At 41.9% G+C, this 20,748-nt stretch overlaps 1 protein-coding gene across 1 annotated transcript in view; it reads left to right on the forward strand.

Annotated features, from left to right (window-relative positions):
• SLC1A1 (solute carrier family 1 member 1) overlaps positions 1-20,748 on the forward strand; it is a 90,389-nt gene that overhangs the window by 45,782 nt on the left and 23,859 nt on the right. Inside the window, exons 2-7 of the mRNA XM_073542617.1 lie at positions 966-1,106; positions 8,487-8,579; positions 10,986-11,100; positions 16,234-16,276; positions 18,879-18,983; positions 19,697-19,881. Of these exons, the coding sequence (XP_073398718.1) occupies positions 966-1,106; positions 8,487-8,579; positions 10,986-11,100; positions 16,234-16,276; positions 18,879-18,983; positions 19,697-19,881 (682 nt within the window). The remainder of the gene's footprint in view (positions 1-965; positions 1,107-8,486; positions 8,580-10,985; positions 11,101-16,233; positions 16,277-18,878; positions 18,984-19,696; positions 19,882-20,748) is intronic.

The following is a 20,748-nucleotide window of genomic DNA, read 5'->3' on the forward strand; positions in this document are numbered from 1 at the left end:
GAGTATTATCTGACAGAATTGCAGGGGTGTCAATACTTTTGGCCATGACTGTATATATAGATAGAGAGAGACACAAACACCACAACACACACACACAACAGTGGTGGCTAGGGTACGTTATTGGTGGCACTCACCACCAAAGATCCAACATCTTAGTTCAGTCCATTCCTATACATGCACTGAATAAGGATGCGTATTGGACACGGATTTGTGAAGTCTCAGCCAAGTAGGTGGGTGTTGTCAGGATCTTGTCAGCGTCGGCAAACTGCCACGGCTGAGCAGGGTGACTTACCCACACTACGGGAGGGCCCGGGGTCCGATACTGCAGTGAAAGTTCAAGCAGACAGGACCTGCGACACTGAAAGTAGTAAGGAGTACAAGGACCTATGATCATGTGACTGCAGGGGGCGGGGCTTAGCGTCCTACTGCTGCAGATGATGTAATATACTTACTGCAGGGACAAGCAGAGGTCATACACGGAGAGGGCGGCGCGGTACCAGAGGGACGAGCAGAGAATAGTCAAGGCACAGGCAGAGAGTCATACACAGAGAGGGAAGCGCAGTACAAGAGTGACAGGCAGAGCTCGTAACAGGGACAGAACCGGATCAAAACCAAACAAGCAAGTAAGATATCAGGCACAAGGCACACGTACGCAAGATGTCAACTAACTCAGCCAAGGGCAGGAGTATAACTGACACCAGACCTAGGTCGAGTGGCCACTAAATAGCCGCCCTCTGCCAGAGAGAGGCAGAAACAATTAACCCCTGTCTGACCAGGACGGGCCAAAGACAAAACCCCATCCTGGATCATGACAGGTGTCAGTTGAACAATACGCATTCATTTTTTGAACTTGTTCAATGCATTGTGATTTATTCTTAGTATGCATTATTTATGCTCAGTTCACCTCTTATTAAATTAGTATTTTATACATGTTTAGTAAGATCTTATATTTTGCCTTTTTAAAGGTATTGGACTTGGGGTATTGGTTCGTGAATATGGCAAACTTTCCAATTTGGATAAGATTTACTTTGCATTCCCTGGAGAGATCTTGATGCGAATGCTAAAGCTCATCATTTTGCCATTGATTGTATCCAGCATGATCACAGGTACGTCATATAAAATGTTTTTGTTTAACATAAATGTGTCAGCCTCACTCTCCTAGCTGAATGTGCATATACAGTTAGATACAGAAATATTGGGACAGTGATGCATGTTTTAGCTGTTTACCAAAACATATTCAAGATACAGTTATATAATCAATATGGGCTTAAAGTGAAGACTCTCCGCTTTAATTTAAGTGATTTCACATCCAAATTGGATTAAGAGTTTAGGAATTACACCTCTTCAATATGTAGCAGTTTGTTTTTAAGGCCGGGGTCAGACTAGCGTATGTGATCTTACGCAAAAGCATCGGATGCAATTTACTAATGACCCTCGGCTCCTGCTCTGCTGCGAGCGGGAGCTGAGTGTCCTGCGTCTGTGCTCTGAGCATCTCGCACAGAGAGGATCGGAACACAGCTACGGAGGAGGTGGAGAAACTAATTTCTCCATCTCCTCCATTGCCGGGGTCAGCGTATATCGCACATCACTCTGATGATATCCGAGTGATGTGCGCTATGTCACTCGCACCTATAGACTTATATGGGTGTGAGTGAGCCGATACTCGGCTGAGTGTCGTTGACAATCGTAGCATGCTGCAATTTCACTCGCACGTTGAAAATGGCCGAGAAAAAAAACGCTGATGGGAGCTGCCCTATAGATGAAAACTGGTCCGAGTGCTGTGCCATGTTTTATTGCATAGCACTCGTCTGTATTCATCGTTAGTGGGACCCCGGCCTAAAGGGACTAAAAGCAACTGGACAGTGAACTCAAAAGCTCTTTAACTCCTTTACCCCCCCAAATCTGTTTGCACCTTCGTGACCAGACCAAATTTTACATTTCTGACCAGCGTCACTTTATGAGGTCATAACTCTGGCATGCTGCAATGGATCGCACTGATTCTGTGATTTTTCTTTCGTGACATATTGTACTTCATGATAGTGGTAAAATTTGTTTGATATGACTTGCGGTTATTTGTGAAAAAAGGAATTTGGGGAAAATTTAGCAATTTTCAAACTTTTAATTTTTATGCCCTTAAATCAGAGCGTTGTATCACACAAAATAGTTAAGAAATAACATTTCCCACATTTCTACTTTATATCAGCACAATTTTTGAAACATAATTTTTTTTGTTAGGAAGATAAGGGTTAAAAGTTGACCAGCGATTTCTCATTTTTCCAACAAAATTTACATAACCATTTTTTAGGGACCGCATCACATTTGAAGTGACTATGAGGGGTCTATATGACAGAAAATACCCAAAAGTGTTTACCATTCTGAAAACTGCACCCCTCAAAGTGCTCAAAACCTCATTCGAGAAGTTTATTAACACTTCAGGTGCTTCACAAGAATTAATGGAATGTGGAAGGAAAAAATGAACATTTAACTGTTTTTCACAAAATTTTTAGTTTAGACCCAAATTTCTTTATTTTCACAAGGGAAACAGGAGAAAATGGACCCCAAAATGTGTTGTGTAATTTCTCCTGAGCACGCCGATACCCCATATGTGGGGGCAAAGTACTGTTTGGGCGCACGGCAGGGTTCGGAAGGGAAGGAGCAGCTTTTGGCTTTAACGTAAAATTGGCTGTAATGGAAAGTAGACGCCATATCCCTTTTGAAGAGCCTCTGGTGTGCCTAAACAGTGGAAACCCCCACAAGTGACCCAATTTTGGAAACTAGACCCACTCAACGAACTTATGTAGATGTGTGGTAAGCAGTGCCCCTAGGTGCTTCACAGAAATTTATAACGTTGAGCCGTGAAAACAAAAAATCACTTCTATCCACAAACATGTTCTTTTATCCTGAATGGGTAATAGGAGTAAATGGACCCCAAAAATTGTTGTGCAATTTCTCCTGAGTACGCTAATACCCCATATGTGGTGGAAAAGTACTGTTTGGGCCCTCGGCAGGGCTCAGAAGGGGAGGAGCGCCATTTGACTTTTTGAACGCAAAATTGCTTGGAATCTTTAGCGGACGCCATGTCGCACTTGAAGATCCCTTTATGTGCCTAAACAGTGGAAAACCCCACAAGTGGTGCCATTTTGAAAACTAAACCCCTCAAGGAATGTATATAGATGTGTGGTGAGCATCTTGACCCCCCAGGTGCTTCACAGAAGTTTCTTACATTAACATGTGAAAAATAATTTTATTTTCAGAAGGGCAACAAGAGAAATTACACCGTAAAATTTGTTGTGCAATTTCTCCTGAGTATGCCAATAACCGATATGTGGGTAAAAACTACTTTTTGGGTGCACCTCAAGGCTCCGAAAGGAAAGATTGACATTTTAGAATGCAGACTTTGATGGAACTGTGTGCAGGTATCATGTCGTATTTGGAGAGACCATGGTGTGCCTAAACAGTGGAAACCCCCCACAAATGACCCCATTGTGGAAACTAGACCCCTCAAGGAATTTTTCTAGATGTGTGGAGAGCAGCTTGAACCCCCTGGGGCTTCACAGAATTTGACAACGTTGATCTGTGAAAATGAAAAAAAAAATTTCTGAAAAACTGTTTTAGCCCCAAATTTCTTCATTTTCACAAGGCTAGCAGGAGAAAGTGGACCCCAAAATTTGTTGTGCAATTTCTTGAGTATGCCGATGCCTTATATGTGTTTAAAAACTACTTCTGAGGCACAGTGCAAAGCTCAGAAAGAAAGAAATGCATATTGGAGATCAAATTTTGCTGGAATGGTTTGAGGGTGAAATTTCACATTAGCAGAGCCCCTGAAGTTCCAGAACAACAGAAATTTCAGAAGTTTCAGAAATTTGCACGGAAACCCCGCTGTAAGCGCAGAGCTTAGGATAACTGTTAGCCTTGATGCAATCTTTGGGAGGCAGAATGAAAAAATCAATAGCAGGTGAAGAATTGATTTTATTTATTTTTTACGCGTTTCCTCGTGCAGTATAAGTGATTAGGTGACTTTATTCTTCGAGTCGGTGCGATTACAGCGATATCGGATTTATATAGTTTTTTATGTTTGCCTTCTGTCACACACTACTAGTTTTTACATCACAATATTTTGAGAGATATAATTTTTCTGTATTTCTGCCAACAGAGTCATGTGAGAGCTTTTTTTTTTTTTGCTGGACGAGTTGACGGTTTAATTGCTACCATTTTTGGTCTCGTAATGTTTTTTTATCGCCTTCTATTCTGATTTTCAGGAGGCAGAATAAACAAAAAGCAGCAATTCAGAAATTGTTTTGGGTTTTTTTTTGGTCTTTTTTATGCCATTCCGCATGTGGTAAAATTAATTAGGCAGCTTTATTCTTCGGGTCAGTATGAAGAAATGTTGGTATTAAATACCCAGGCACCAAAATAAATGATGGGCATGCACGGCTTCCACTGACACTGGGTCGCTAGTGTTTATTGGTGATGACTGAAGACAGAAGCAGCCGCATGAATTCTGACTTGTACAGGGCGATGCTTTCTGCTCAGATTCAGCCAAATGCAGCAAGGTTGATTGGACGAAAGTTCACAGTACAGATGGACAATGACCCAAAACATACTGCAAAATTAACCCAGGTGTTTAAGGCAAAAAAGTATAATATTCTGCAGTGGCCGAGTCAATCATCAAATCTCAAGCCCGTCAAGCAGCATTTCACATGCTTAAGACAAATCTTAAGGCAGAAAGACCCACAAACAAGTAACAACTGAAGTTAGCTGCAGTAAACGCCTAGCGAAACATCTGAATGGAGGAAACCCAATGCTTGGTGATGTCCAGGCTTCCAGACTTCAGGCAGTCATTGACTGCAAAGAATTCTCTACAAAGAAATAAAAAAGGAGCATTTTATTTATGGTATGGTAGGCTTTGTAGAAAAATGGTTGCAATTACTAAACATTTCACAGGATATTTTTTTTCACCTTTTTGAATTAAACCTGAAAATATAGACTTAAATTGTATCTCAGTTGTTTCTTTTTAAATAAAAAATAGTGGCATGCAGAGCACAAATCATAAAGATCTGGTCACTAACTGGAAATATTTCTGGAGCTAACTGTACAACTTAATGGGAAATGGGGAATATTTTGCTGCTGGACACATTTTAGAGCCAAAAGGCCCAGGCATGTTAGATTTTAACATTTGCTTTCAGTACTCTTTGTGGATGGCCATGGTTAGATTTTAGTCCAGAACCCTGTGTTCCAAGTGCTAATTTCTGAGTAGTTGTAATTTCCTTTGTTAAATTCTTGCAGTAGGAACACACAATTAAAGGCCCTGTCTCACATAACGAGATCGTTAGCGAGATCGCTGAAATGTCACCGATTTTGTGATGCAACAGTGACCTCGCCAGCGATCTCGCCATGTGTGACACATAGCAGCGAAAGCACACCCCCCCCGCTGGATATCGCTGATCTTGTAGATTGTCCTGGGTCATTTTTTCATCGTTGGTGCCCCGCTGGCCAGCATGCATCGCTGTGTTTGACGCTGAAGAGCGACCTCATTGGCAATGCAGAACCTAGGGACGCAGACGTGAGTTATCAGAAAAGCTGCTTTGTGACAAGGTACCAACGACCGCCGAGGTCATTATACGGATGGCCGGATCGTTGCTGCGTCGTTGAAGAGATCTGCCTGTTTGGCAGCTTACTAGCAACCATGTAGCGACGCACCAGCGATCCTTACCAGGTCGTATCGTCGGGATTGCTGGTGCGTCGCTATGTGAAACGGGACCCTAAGGGGCCCATCACACAGTGAGGTCACTGATTTTGTGACGCATCAGCGGTCTCGCTGTGTGTGGCACGCATCAGCGACCCCCCCCGCCGGGTATCGCTGAGCGTGCAGGAATGTCCTGGGCCATTTTTTGATCGTTGGTCTCCCGCTGGCCAGCACGATCAGCGAGCTCCCAACGCTGTAAGCAGACGCTGGGAGCTGGTATCCAAGGTAAATAACGGGTAACTAAGCGAATGCAGCGCTTAGTTACCCGCTGTGTACCTTGGATACCAGCGTGCTCGCGCTGGGAACTGGTAGCCAAGGAAACAGCGGGTAACTAAGTGCTGCGCGCTTAGTTACCCGATATTTACCTTGGATACCAGCTCTCAGCGTGAGCACGCTGGTATCCAAGGTACACAGCGGGTAACTAAGTGCCGCGCGCCCTTAGTTACCCGCTATTTACCTTGGATACCAGCGTCCTCGCTGGTCCTGATCGCTGGTGTGTCTGCCTGTCTGGCAGCTCGCCAGCGATCATGTAGCGATGCACCAGCGAGCCTGACAAGGTCGTATCGTTGTCGGGATCGCTGGTGCATCGTTTGGTGTGACGGGACCCTTAGTCAAAGAGATGAGTAGATTAAGCTGCAGTGGCATGTCATGAGATCAGTCAGTTAATAGGCTTCTAGTCTCTTGCCAGCTATATTGGTATCTCCACTAAGCCCAGTGATTGGCTGCTACAGTCATTTGGCTGTTGTAATGTCACTGCTGCAACCTATCCACAAAGGTGGAGATCAACAGCAGATAGGCAGGGCCTGCGGTGGGTAAGTGAATCGTATTCTATTATTTTATAGTGGGCAAACCAGTGATAAAAAAAATCCTGGAAACCCCTTTAAATATGTGTTAAAACTTAAAGTTTTCCTCAAAGGTTTACTTACATTACTGTGATTTCAGCAGATTATTTGAAACTACTTTGGTTATTAATCAAAACTAGAGAAAACGGAGGACTATGTCCAGAGAGTGATATTAAAAAGTTACAAAAACATAAAAAGTATATCAATACATGTAACATAAAAGTGCATAGTGCTGCTTGGAACCAGAGAGACATTGTGAGGCAGTGGGACGGTAAATATGCCCCTTGAGGAATCCAACGCGAAACGCACGTTGGGGCTTGTGGTATGTCATCCTTTACATTCTATTATGGGTAGGAGCCTGTAGGGTATTGTGGGGTCTTATTGGATTGGGGCGGGACTTCTCCCAGACACCGTTTTACTTCCAAATATTATTTACCGCCCCACTGCTTCATAAAGTCTCTCAGCTTCTAAGTAGCACTATGCACTTTACTATGTAACTACCTGATGTAATAGGGCTGTATATGCCGCTATCTACTTGCTATCATCTCTATAATGTCCCTTCCACTGTTTCAATTTATGTTACATGTATTGATATACTTTTTATATTTTTGTTATAAACTTATACCTTTTTAATATCACTCTCTGGACGTAGTGCTCGGTTTTCTATAGTGTTGCTCAGTTTTGGAGCCTCCCCGTTATATGTTCTACACAGGGCCCTTCCACAGGGTTTTCGGTTCCTGGTGCAGATTAGCATTAATGTTTCTTGTTATGGTCTCTATTCATACTTTGGTTATTAAGTTGATACATAGATGTAAATACTTAAGTCCCCCCAAAAAATTGAGAATAGTATTCAAGCAGTGATACCTTTATTGGCTAACCATAGAAATTATATTTGCAAGCAAACTTTCAGGGTTCAGAAGGCCCCTTCATCAGGCTAGATTACAAGTGAATTACTGAGAAGAGATGGCAACATTTAAATAGAAATTACAACAGGACATGAGGTGATACAGTCCAAGGAAATCAAATTAAGGTTTTTGTTACACTTGTAAATGAGGTGGCAGTGTTCTATAAGAGGACCTTCTTGTGGAGGTGTGAACTGTGTCCCTGTAATGAGTCATGAATCCAGGTGTCAAATTCAGTCCTATTGCTAGAGATTGAAACATATTTATACATTTATACACCCAAATTTTTCTTTGTCTGTCACTATTAAAATGACCTTTCAATATTAGGACTTTTATATCTGCCAAGCTGTGTCCAGGTCTAGAGAAGCGTATTCCTACAGGTGTGTCCAGCTCATTATTTATTGTATGTCTATGCAGATTCATCTTTCTTTGAAGTTTTTGTTTAGTTTTTCCTATGTATGTCCCTGCATTGCACCTTGTACATTGTATCATGTACAGGACATTGGAGGATGGTCTCTAACAATAGGACTGAATTTGACACCTGGATTCATGACTCATGATTCATGACAGTTCACACCTCCACAAGAAGGTCTTCAGATCTCTAATAGAACACTGCCACCTCATTTACAAGTGTAACAAAAACCTTAATTTGATTTCCTTGGCCTGTATCACCTCATGTCCTGTTGTAATTTCTATTTAAATGTTGCCTTCTCTTCTCAGTAATTTACTTGTAATCTAGCCTGATGAAGGGGCCTTCTGAGCCCTGAAAGCATGCAAATATAATTTCTCTGGTTAGCCAATAAAGGTATCACTGCTTGAATACTTTTCTCAATTTTTTGGGGGGACATAAGTATTTACATCGTAAGTTGATACATAAAAAGTAAAAAAAAATGGTAGCGGGATTGAACAGTAGTATTACATTGAGTCTGTATTCCATAACCATTTGTCAGATCCGAGCCATCATAACAACCGTATTTTATTATTCACTCTACTCAGGTGTTGCTGCTCTGGATTCCAGTGTATCTGGCAAAATCGGTCTGCGTGCGATTGTGTATTATTTCTGCACCACCGTCATAGCTGTGATTCTGGGTAAGATTGTATGTTTTATTGGCTTATGTATTGTAGTTGTCACAGTTACGCTTGTAGGAATATAAAGAGCTTCTTTGCACGTATATAACATTATTAGGTTTTCTGTTACCTAAATTGACCTTCATTTTCCATCATAGCTAGTGGATGCTTCTCAGCGAGTGCTTGCTTTTACCTGGATCTCCTTTTGTCTATAATCTCACCCACTCCATCTACAGACTCCATCTTGTTACTAACATGTCTGAGAAATGAGCCCGCATGCAACAATAAAGGGAAAACTGATTGTCTCCCTGTGTACCCTGCTTTCTGCGTATTTCACGTCACATAGTCAAAACAGGAGGTAAAGGCGTAGCACTGGGTACAGAATAAGACAGGAGCCAGGGAAAGTTTGGACAGGCAATTACATGGCCCATTCTAATATCCACAAATAATAGCACTGCGTTACCGCAGTAAGTATTTTGGAGAATTCCTTTTTTTGGAGAAGGAATGCCTAGCACTCATTTTGGCATTGTCCTGGAAAACCCCTATAGCAACTTAGGTTTGAATGCTCTTAACCATCCACCAAATTCAGATGATGGTTGTGACTTTCATGTTATTCCAGGTAAGATAGCATATACCATGACTGATGGATGTGTGGATATCAACTCAAAAATATATAGAGTGTACAATAAAGTATATTTAAAATTGCAAGCATTTTTATTTTTAAATATATATATGTATATAGTAGAGATCCACCAAATGAGTGGACGGGGATTTACTCGCTTTGAGGCCAAGGACGCTGGGACACTCCGGGTTAAACAGTTCATTCGGTTTATTAGACATCAGCATAAACCGCTCTTCATGAGCATAAAAGCGTGTAGCTTCCAGTACAACGTCCATTAAACATGCAGCGTTACCACATAAAGCATACAAAGTCTCTTACTAACCCCGGTCAGCGTAACTCACAGTTTATCCCTCACGGGTTATCAGGGAAGCGGCCGCACTCGGATCACTGTTCCACACAGAACCTTGCTCACTAGGCTGTCTACAGTTGCAGACCCACAGCCGGGCAGTAGTTTCCCTACACAGAGCCATCACAGACTCTACCATGTCCGGGCCTTTCCATGTGCTCTTCCAGGAAGTTCAGTCCCAGACACTTCCAACACACACAGGCCTTCCGGGACCTTGCACTCTGACCACTCAGGATCAAACACACAACCCATGTGAGCAGACCTCAGTCACACTATATGGTACGAGACCACACCCACAAGTGAGGTATGGATCACATGGTCATGACCTCACTACAGGTCCTATTTCATACAGCCACAAATACGGGCTTTATCCTGGGCGTTCAGACACACGCCCACATGCATATTCTGAGTAGCATATACAGCGCACCCTAGCTTTAACAGAGGTTAAGCACCACAACATATATATATATATATATATACGGTATATATATTAGGATTTTTAGACTACAAACCTTTTTATAAAAGAATACTAAAAGATAAACAGAGAAAATAATAAGGAACATTTGTGCTATATTATAATTGAAGGGTCCATCTGTAACTAAAAAACACACTAGATAGTAAGCATACCTACAATACTGTTTCTAGTGGTATGCAATATTAATAAGGCCGGTTTCACATTAGCGCTTTTTAAGCGCACGCACGGCCGGGGGTAGCTCCGCCCCCGAGCCGGCTCTCTGCCCGGCGTGCCCGCCCCTTGCTTGTAGCGCCGCCTCCTAGCGGACAGCGGCGCCTGCGATCGGCGCACCCTATCTTTAGCATAGGGTGCGCAGATCGTGCGCAGGCCGTGCGCTAGTTGCGCTTTGACCTGCGCTGCGCACTTTTGACGGTGCGCCGTGCGCGCCAAAATCCGAAAAGTTCGATTTTGGCGCGCACGGCGCAGCGCAGGTCAAAGCGCAACTAGCGCACGGCCTGCGCACGATCTGCGCACCCTATGCTAAAGATAGGGTGCGCCGATCGCAGGCGCCGCTGTCCGCTAGGAGGCGGCGCTACAAGCAAGGGGCGGGCACGCCGGGCAGAGAGCCGGCTCGGGGGCGGAGCTACCCCCGGCCGTGCGTGCGCTTAAAAAGCGCTAATGTGAAACCGGCCTAAGACTGACACAAAAATTAGGTTATCATTATCTTAGTTGAAGAAGAAATATGTTATTCCAGTGTTGCCATCTTCCACTATATAATGGAATTGAGTGGTTTATTTTGGCATGTATAGATTCTTAAAGATTGTGTGAACATATTCTTTCATTAACTTCTGAAATGGAAAGTATTAAAGTAGATTTCAGTCTTGCTGCTATTAGATTTTGGACTACCCAAAAATAATGACAGGCTTATATGTTAGAAGTATATTGTCTAAGTTTAATGATAAAAGTGTGGTTTGGGTTTAAAAATTGCACGTATTATCCCTTTAGGAATTGTTCTGGTTGTGAGCATCAAACCTGGAGTGTCTCAAAGTGCAGATGATATTGACAGGACAGGGAGTACACCAGAAGTCACCACTGTTGATGCGCTGCTTGACCTGCTACGGTAAGAGAAAAGTACTTATTGTTACAAAAGTTACATTCATTCTCTTTACTTGTGTCCCAAAATATGCAATTTATTTTTTCAATAGCATTTAATCTACTAGATAGTTATAAAATAGTGTTTCAGGTGTTATTTTCATATTGCCCACACCGGTTACTTACCGGTTACTTACCACAGGTGAGTTTGAAGAAGCATCACATGCTTGAAACAAAATTGTTTACCCACAATTTTGGAAAGATGCTAACAGTTTTGTCCAGTTTATTTTGGGGATTTAGAGTGAAATTATGTCGTTTGCCCTTTTTTTTGTGTCCTCTTTTACTACACACAAAGGAAATAAGAATGTGTGTAACAAAACGGGTAATTGCAATAATTTTCTGGGAGAAATACTTCATTTTCGGTAACAATTTCAAGAGTGCCAACACTTTCGGCCATGACTGTATTGTTTAAATCAGGCTTTTGAGTTAAATGTATTTTGGAAACATTTTTGGCAACTGTTTTCTTCAATAGGACAATCTTTATTAAAAAATCAAAATGATAAATCTTACAATTTTTATAGTGGCCACTGGGGCTTTTGTAGACTTTAACTTCCTGTTGTTTCAGGAAATAACACATTTACATTAGCAGCGATGAATGGACCGCTGACTCTGTCTTTTTACTGAAGCATGTAATGAGCCTGTGCAAAGGTCATTATGAATGGAGGAGGCACAGGGTCAGCTGAGACATCACTTATTGTGAATGGTGAATCCTGTGTAATCAGCTGTGTATAGAGGTGTTATCAGTCATTGTTACCCTGCCAGTGCCACTGCTTATAAGGAGCCTTGCTGAAAAACTGTTCTTGAAAGGACAGAATGTATTAGTCTAAAATTGCCCTGGTGGCCAATGTGAAAAATGCAAGATTTCATTATATTTATTAAAAAAGAATGTGATATGAAAAAATCATAGCCAAAAATGAATGAATAGTATATATTTATAGTTCTTGTTAGCTACTAGGCCTTTATACCAGAATATAAATTGCAAAGTTCCTAGCACCGAAACCTACCTCCACAAAATGTATATTAAAACTCTGTGTACATACGCAATAGATAGCTGACAGCCAAACTCTAGGTCAGCCAGCAGTTATCTCTCCAACTGCCGTATGCACATGAATGCTTGGCTGAGCGTTCATGTGCTATCAATGAGAGGAGAGAAAGCCACTGTCAGACACCTCACATGTGACTTGTCATCAGGAAAAAAAACAAAAGTATCAGTGTTTTAATTTCACAATACCTGATTTTTCTCTCTCCATCATAACTTTCTGATGTTTGTGGTTATGACTTCTGGGACTTCCAATGATCCTGAAAATGTAGGGAATGCATGGGTTTCTTTAAAGGGTATATGCAAACAACGTCTCTTTAAGGCCCCGTCACACATAGCGACTCACCAGCGATCCCGACAACGATATTAACGTGTCTGGATCGCTGGTGAGTCGCTACATGATCGCTGGTGAGCTGTCAAACAGACAGCTTCACCAGCGATCAGGAGCAGCGACGCCGAGCGCGCGGCGTCGCTGTGTACCTTAGTTACCAGCGCGCTGATGCAGGGAGCTGGTAACTAAGGTACACATCGGGTATCTAAGGGACACACGTCCCTTAGATACCCGACGTGTACGTTAGTTACCAGCTGATCGCTGGTCTCCCGCCTGTCACACGCAGCGATACGTGATGGCCAGCTGGAGACCAGTGATCAAAGAAATATCCAGGGCTTTCCAAGAGCGATCAGCGATACCGGCAGGGGGGCCGGTCGCTGATCGCTGACACACACTGCGATCTCGCTGTTGTGTCACAAAACTTGTGACTCAGCAGTGATCTCACTAGCGAGATCGCTATGTGTGACGGGGCCTTTAGGCATATTCCGCCCGCAACCCACTTGAAAAAAGGTTTCAAAATGTAAATGAACATATGCACAGAAATATCAAAACGATTCACTGTGTATATGTTCCGTTTTCTGTCACTTCAGGCTTTGAAGGCCGTGAAGCAGCTAGAAGTGAACTGTCCATTCTTGTAGCTGCTTTGGCTTGGAAACCATCAGTGTTTATATATAGAATGTAAAAAAAAGAAGTTGGCGGCAAAGAGACGCAATAGATGTCAAAACGACACCAGGACGGACTTTTCAGGAAAACACCCCGACTTTTTCCTAAAGCAGCCTCTGCTTAAAGTGGTAACTCCGGCTTCTAATAGACGCTGTCTGTGCTTACTCTGGGCTGAACAGGAGCATATGTCCTGTAGGAGCATTTTCCCAGTGAAGATTATTCAAAGAGTATTTGAAGCATTTTTCTTGTTTCAAAATCCTCGTCACAAAACTCTGAACACGTCATGCAGAGGTTTGTGAACAGACTTTTTTTTGCAGATTTTGAAGCAGATTTGCCTCAAAATCAATTTCAAAGCTTTTTCACACACTTTTTGAAGTGGTATTTAGATGTGGATTTTGAAACACATCCACTTCCATATTCTTAGGGTATGTGCGCATGACGTCTTTCTCGGGTGGGTACACTCCATAAGCCGCCTGAAATAGCACTTAATAAACTCTAAAAAGAATGAACATATTCATTACAACGTAAAAACGACTTAATTTTCAGCTTTTTAAACTGCTTCATGTTTTCCAATGACTCGAAACTTGACAGGCATGCCCGCGTCTAAAATATGCCATGGTCACATTCCCTTAGAATTTTGAACATGGATTTTAGAGCAGATTCTGCTAATAAAAACACATCTAAAAACACGTAAAATACACATTGAGTGCACATTCTATTGACTTCAATGGGAAATGCTCTTCAAAAGGACAAATTATGCTATCCCCACTCTTTTTAGCATTTCCCATTAAAATCAAAGTTTATTCAGAGAGTATTCTAAACTACTACAAAATCCACGTCAAAAACGGCTTCAAATATGCTTTTGCACACTGAATCTTTTTGCTGAGTTTTTGGAGCATAAACTCTAAATCTTTGAGGAGTATTGAGAGAATTTCTGCTCCTGAAAAATCATGTGCCACATCCACTAAGATTGCTCTTCATCGAGCGACTTTTCTTTCCAGCAAGGTTTTGAATACTGTGACACATACAAAAAAGAAGTAAAGGAGACATATCACATCTTTAATGTGGGTGAGGGTAAAAAAATAATTGTTAGGAAAAAAAAGCTTGAAAAAAAAAAAACATCTGAAGTTGATGATTACTCTAGAAACCATGTGGTAAACCTACTATTACTGCAGAGTCAGCAAGAGGATAACCAATTTGTAGATTTTTATAATGGCTTTTTCCAAGTATCAATATGAATTTCAATGAATAATAAAGCGGTATAATATTTTATAAAGACAAGATGTTTTTCTTGTTATTTTAGGTAATGTCCAACTTAAATTACCTTTACTAGGAAAACGGGTACATTGTGCCATAAATTTGGCAATTGTGCCATAAATTCGGCAGACTTCTTTATCATATCTGCAGCGCTTGGCATGTTGTCCTATCTACAATCAGGAGATATGACTAGGTAATCTTAGAGATAATGGCTGATGAAAGCAGAGAGAGAGGCTGTGAGTAAAGGGCCAGTTACATTATCGACCGACGGCACTAAACAATCAGCTACTTGTTTGGCGGTTAGCGGTCATTTAATAGTCTGTTTACACGGGCAGGACGCGTTTCAGAAGCACACTCAGGCTATGTGATCACGTTGCGTGTTAGAACGCACACTGAAAACCGGATTCCTTCCCAGAAATCGCGCGTTTTTTTCCGCGCGATTTTACCGCGATTCTGTTTGCGATTTTGCCGCGATTTTCTCAAGCATTTTCCAAGCGATTTGAAGCATCGCTTGGAAAGTGATTGACAGGTTGGTCACACTCGTCAAACATAGTGTTTGACAAGTGTGACCAGCTTTTTACTAATGAGGCCGCCTATGCGGCATCAATAGTAAAAGATAGAATGTTAAAATGCTAAAAAAAATACAAAAAAAATCGGGGTATATTTACCTTCCGGCGTCCCGCGATGCCATCCCGGGCCACAGCGTTCCCAGTAATGCCTTGCGCGACCTGTGATGACGTAGTCTCGCGTTGCTATAGCGATCTCGCGAGACTACGTCATCACAGGACCTTGCCGCAAGACTTTACTGGGAACGCTTAGGCCGGGAATGCAGCGCGGGACGCCGGAAGGTAAATATACCCCGATTTTTTATTTATTCTTTTTTTTACAGGGGTATGGTACCCAGGGCCTGGAGGACAGTCTCCTCTCCTCCACACCGTGGGTACCAACCGCACATGAGACGCTTAACTTCCCGCATGGTGGGCATAGCCACATGCGGGAAGTAAGCGATTCTCATGCATTCCTATGGGTGCGGAATCGCGGCAACTCTTTGCGATTCCGCACAAAGAATGAGCATGCTGCAATTTTTTCCGCGATGCGATTCCGCCGCGGAAAAAAGCGCAGCATTAGCACAGCATGTGCGGAATGCCATAGGAATGCATGGGGGGCGTTCTGTACACGATTTTTAAACTTAAGCTTAAAAATCGCATGGTGGGCACACAGCCTGAATGATCAGTAAGAGTTCATTGTGTATAGGCTGCCATTGTCCTCTGCAGCACAGGTCCTGTTACACAGAATGTTGTGCTGCCGAGAATGATGATCTGTTATGCCTCTTGTTTACACCGCATGATTATCGTGAAATGATCTTTCCTTAGAATGCTTTCATGATAATCATGCAGTGTAAATGCCCATTAAGCAGTGACTGCACAAAAACAAGCTCCAATTAATTATTTTTATTATTATTATTATTATTTATATAGCAGCATTAATTCCATGGTGCTGTACATGAGAAGCACAGCGCATCGTCCGCATGCATGCGCCCCTATGTTTAACATGGGTGCGCATAGTCTAGCGTTTGTAAGCATTTTTGTGCGCATGCGTTTTTTTGCTGTGTGCGCCTATACTTGACTTCGGGAGTTATTATGACATGTTATTTGGATTTATTGCACCATTTTTAGATAGGACTGTGTCATTTTTCAACCTTGCTAAGTTTCAATAGTAGAACAAGTGTCGACATATCCATGTTGTTTGTCTATTAATAAGTCAATCTTATTGTTATATCGCTTTTAATTGAACATCCACTTATCCCGTAGGAATATGTTCCCAGAAAATCTTGTCCAGGCATGCTTCCAACAGGTAAGACAAAGCCCTGTATTTATTACTTATCAGTGCCGTATAGTCATTTCTTATTTGCTGTTACTATTTTAGAAGATTTTGTTTATACCATGTCTTGTTGTTGGCGAGCATAATGTGTTGTGAATGAACTTGATCATTCAAAGTTGAGGGTTATGCTGAGCTGTTGCCTAATGTGTTAATATCCATAACAAATGAAAACCAAACACAATGATTTTGAGAATCCATTACGCTTATATGTTTAACCCCTGACATTATGGCGTCTGTTCATCATTTGCGCTTTGAGTCACTTTTGATTTCTGTCTTGTGGTTCTCGTTTCTATTTTTTTCTAAACTGTTCAAAATGGCTTCACGGGTCCTGATACTTGTTCAAAAATCATCATTGTTTTTTGTTTTTAACCTTTTTGACAATTTTTAGTGCAAAAAGTTGCGTATTTCTCAAAATCCTACAAAAGTGCGTATATAAAATCATTCCAGGGGACTGGAGTAAACTTGCAACAAATTTTTGTGACTTTTCGAAAAGTCGGAAATGAGGAATTACGCGAAAGCATCTGGGAACCCTAAAACCTGCCCACATTAGAGAGAATATATATAAAAAAAAGGTGAACACAGATCAAATAGACTTTTAAAATGTGCAAATTAAAAGAAGAATTTAGGGCAGATGAAAAACAGGCCATAAAACACCAAAAACTTAGCCAAAAAAGGCACATAGGCCCAAAGTGAGCCACATTAAAAATATTCCAAGAGTAGAGATGAGCGAATCGATTCGTAACTAAACAAATTCATTACAAATTTACCCAAAATTTTACATTCTGGCAAATTTGACAGTTTCTGGATTTGGTTTGGAGGAATCTAGCAAAGCTGCTAAAATATAAAAAAATCACATTGTACTCACTAGTCATGGTGTATATATATATATATTTTGTGAGGTAGCGCTGTCATTCAAGTAGGGGATACTCCCTTGCAGCCACAAAAAAACAGATCCGGAAAGGGTTTTCCACAAAACAATCATAGTCCCTTCGGTTTATTCAGCATCATAAACCATCACAGCAACAGAAAACAGCATATAATCAGCATAGCGTCCATTACAGAGTTTCCCTCTGTTATCCTGTAGTCATATAAGTTATGCACTGTTCAATGCGCAGGCTTCCTAGCCTCAAGTTATCTCACCCTGTCAGGGTTTCCTCATGCTGCTTCACCATGCTGCACACGTTCATTCCCTCCAGGGAACTAACAGTCACACGTCGCCATTACTCACAGCCACTTCACAGGCTGTTAGCCAGGAAGCTCCATCTCGGCGGGACCTTCCACACTGGACCAACCGGGTCCCAGCATTCACCACATGTGACCTACCCTGGCCACCATATATGGTCCGTAGCCACGCCCACCGGGTCACATGGCTATGACCTCATCACAGGTCCTTGACCGATTCACGCACTCTTTGCCATAGCGTCCTTAAACACACCCCCTGGGTGGGTTTGTAGGTAACTGGGCTCGCCCGTCTCCCCAGTTACTTAGAGACTTCTCCCTGACACATTGAAACAACACCTGCTGATCAATACACACATCAGTCTCCATCTCAAGGCCACCCACCTTGAGATACATAATGGTCATTCATGACTTTGCCATTCATCCTCTCTCCTCGGACATACACACAGCGCCCCCTAGCGGACACAGTGTTCACTACACCACAATATATATATATATATAGCTCAATGAACTTGAGTGATGTTGAACAGTTTTTTTGTCATGTTTTCACCTACATGTAAGTATTTGCCACTATTTACAGACCTAAAAATGACTATTAGGAGCTCCGTCCCACCTGTCCACAGAGATTAGCCACAGACAATAGAGAAAACAAATGATCGATAGAACGATCATCCATAAGATCCCTCTCCCTTATCATCAGAGGTCCTCAGACAAATATCTGATTAACAGGAAGGATGTTTAGAGAAAGGTTTGACTTCTGAAACAGCCCTGTGATAAATAGAAGATCTTTCACATTGATGATGTCTGACAGGCTTGTGGGGAAAGATTCAATATCATTCTGGGCTTCGGAGTCCAGTGAGAGGTGCAACACTATGAATAACAGCTCTTACTGTGTGCGCCCTTATACAGGGAAGGCTGACACTCGCTGAGTAGGACCGCCCACGGGACTCCTAATCCCAAAGTCACTGAATAAATGACAGGTTATACTGAATATTTTCACACCACCTAGTTATAGGTCTGGCCAGCTCCTCCTGCTCTATGACATGATGTCGACAGGTTACACAGTAGTTCCAGGCTGATAGGTTCCCTTTGAGGTGCGTTGTTACTTTTGACATTGTGCCTTTATCAGCTGTGTTTTAATAAGTAGTTGAATGTAAATCTATACAAAAAGCTTTCTATACGCAGATGTGTGGCAACGGAGCAGTGTGGGGATGTAACTAATAACTAAACTGAAAAAGCAGCCTTTTCATTACCTATCATGTCTATAAAGATTATTACTGATAATCCGCCGATGTCCCAGAACGAGCCGTTATGTCAGCTTGCTCAAACACGACCATTATGTGTCTTATTAATAGACTATTGAAGAGCAAAAGACAAAGGACATTTTCTATTACAGTACAAGACCAAGCGTGAAGAGATCAAACCATCAAAAGAACCTGACAAGAACAGCACCACTGAGAAGAATGATACTTTCAGTCTGTTTGCGACAGAAGAACCGGAGGTAATATGCCGTTTCTATAAAATGGTTTATATTGATGTCATGGATGTCTAGGTACATGCATTAATGTGAAACCAGTTAGGATAATGAAGTATCTGTTTTTTGGGGGCTTACATGGTATATTATTATTTTTCATGTATCTTTAATAAAATGCAGAATGTAGATTCGCTGAAGTGGTATCTGGACTATGCAATAGTCAGTTTAAGGCACAAGTCCATTGTCACTGTGAATTAAGCAACTGTATAAGGAAAACTTGCTGCGTGTTCCTTGGTAGCTCTTGGGTGTGGGTGCAGTGTATATCATTATAAGGCCAGGATCACACATGCGAGGAATACGGCCGAGTCTCGCATGTTAATACCCGACACTGCCGCCGGCACTCAGGAGCGGAGCGTGCAGCCGCATAGTAATACATGGAGCCGAGCGCGCCTCTCCCGAGTGCCGGTGGCAGTGTTCGGGTATTAACATGCGAGACTCAACCGTATTCCTCGCATGTGTGATCCCGGCCTAAAGTGTATGATTTATAGATACGTCTTGTGATGATTGGACCTGACCGTCAGGTGACAGAAATGAAGAGTTGTCTCTATGGCATATAGCGCAGAATGCAGTATAGGCAGCATATATGAATAGGCGACGTGGAGCATACATTTATGTGTTTGATGAGTTATAACAGGCAGTCTTATACTTTTTTAAAATCAGGATTATTTTTGCATTTGCAGAACAAAACAAAGGAATACAAAATTGTTGGTCTATACACTGATGGAGTCAATGTCTTGGGCCTCATCGTTTTTTGTCTCGTATTTGGAGTGGTCATTGGAAAGATGGGAGAAAAGGGACAAGTTTTGGTGGATTTTTTTAATGCACTGAATGACGCAACAATGCAAATAGTCCAGATCATCATGTGGTACGTGATGGCCAAAATGGCTTTTCCTTAAATGAGTAGTCGTACGCTAGTATGTCAGTGGTGTAGTGATTTTGTCCCAGCATCTTTTCTGTATTTATGTGCAACAACAACATTTATATTTTTCTGCTAGGAAAAATGAAATCAAAATAAATCTTCATTCATAAGGTCCAATAAGGATCAAAGAGCAGGCAGCACAGAGGAGAATCTAGGTTTCCGTGGAACTAGGGCAAAAATTCAGTTCTATGCCCCCCTCCTATACATGGCTTTAGTGACTTAGGTAGTCATCATGTGACCACTCATATGAGATTTGTATACAAACTGACTAGCTACTCTTCCTAATTCTCTCACCGTTCAGTGAAAAACTATAACCCCTGTTTTATTGAGTGAAGCAAAAAGAGACGCTAGTTGGCACGTGAACATAAGTATGAAAATCTCATATGAGTGGTCACGTGGCGACTGTTGGAACCTGCAAGCAGATCCGACTTCTGACATTAGGGTTTAGCATGCTACGGTGCTTCATTTTATAATTAATGCTTCTAACATAAATACAGATGTAGTAACCCTTAGCTTGCCAGATGGCACAATACTTTATTTGGATTCATGTGTCATGTTATCTGACAAGTTATGGATTTCTACATATCTTCAGGGTCAGAATCAATAACAGTACATGAATACAGAACCTCTAACTGTACAGAAAAACATCACCTGAAGCACCAGCAGTACAGAAATACAGCAACAGAACCACCAAGAGGACAAAAAAAACTGTATCACAATCACCAACAGTACAGAAACACATCATCAGAAACACCATCAATATATGAATGCATCACCAAAACCACCAACCGGATGCTAGCGCCTCACTGCATA

This window comes from Dendrobates tinctorius, unplaced genomic scaffold (assembly GCF_039654945.1).
Source record: "Dendrobates tinctorius isolate UK_male_01 unplaced genomic scaffold, ASM3965494v1 ptg000128l, whole genome shotgun sequence".
NCBI classification, from domain to species: domain Eukaryota; kingdom Metazoa; phylum Chordata; class Amphibia; order Anura; family Dendrobatidae; genus Dendrobates; species Dendrobates tinctorius.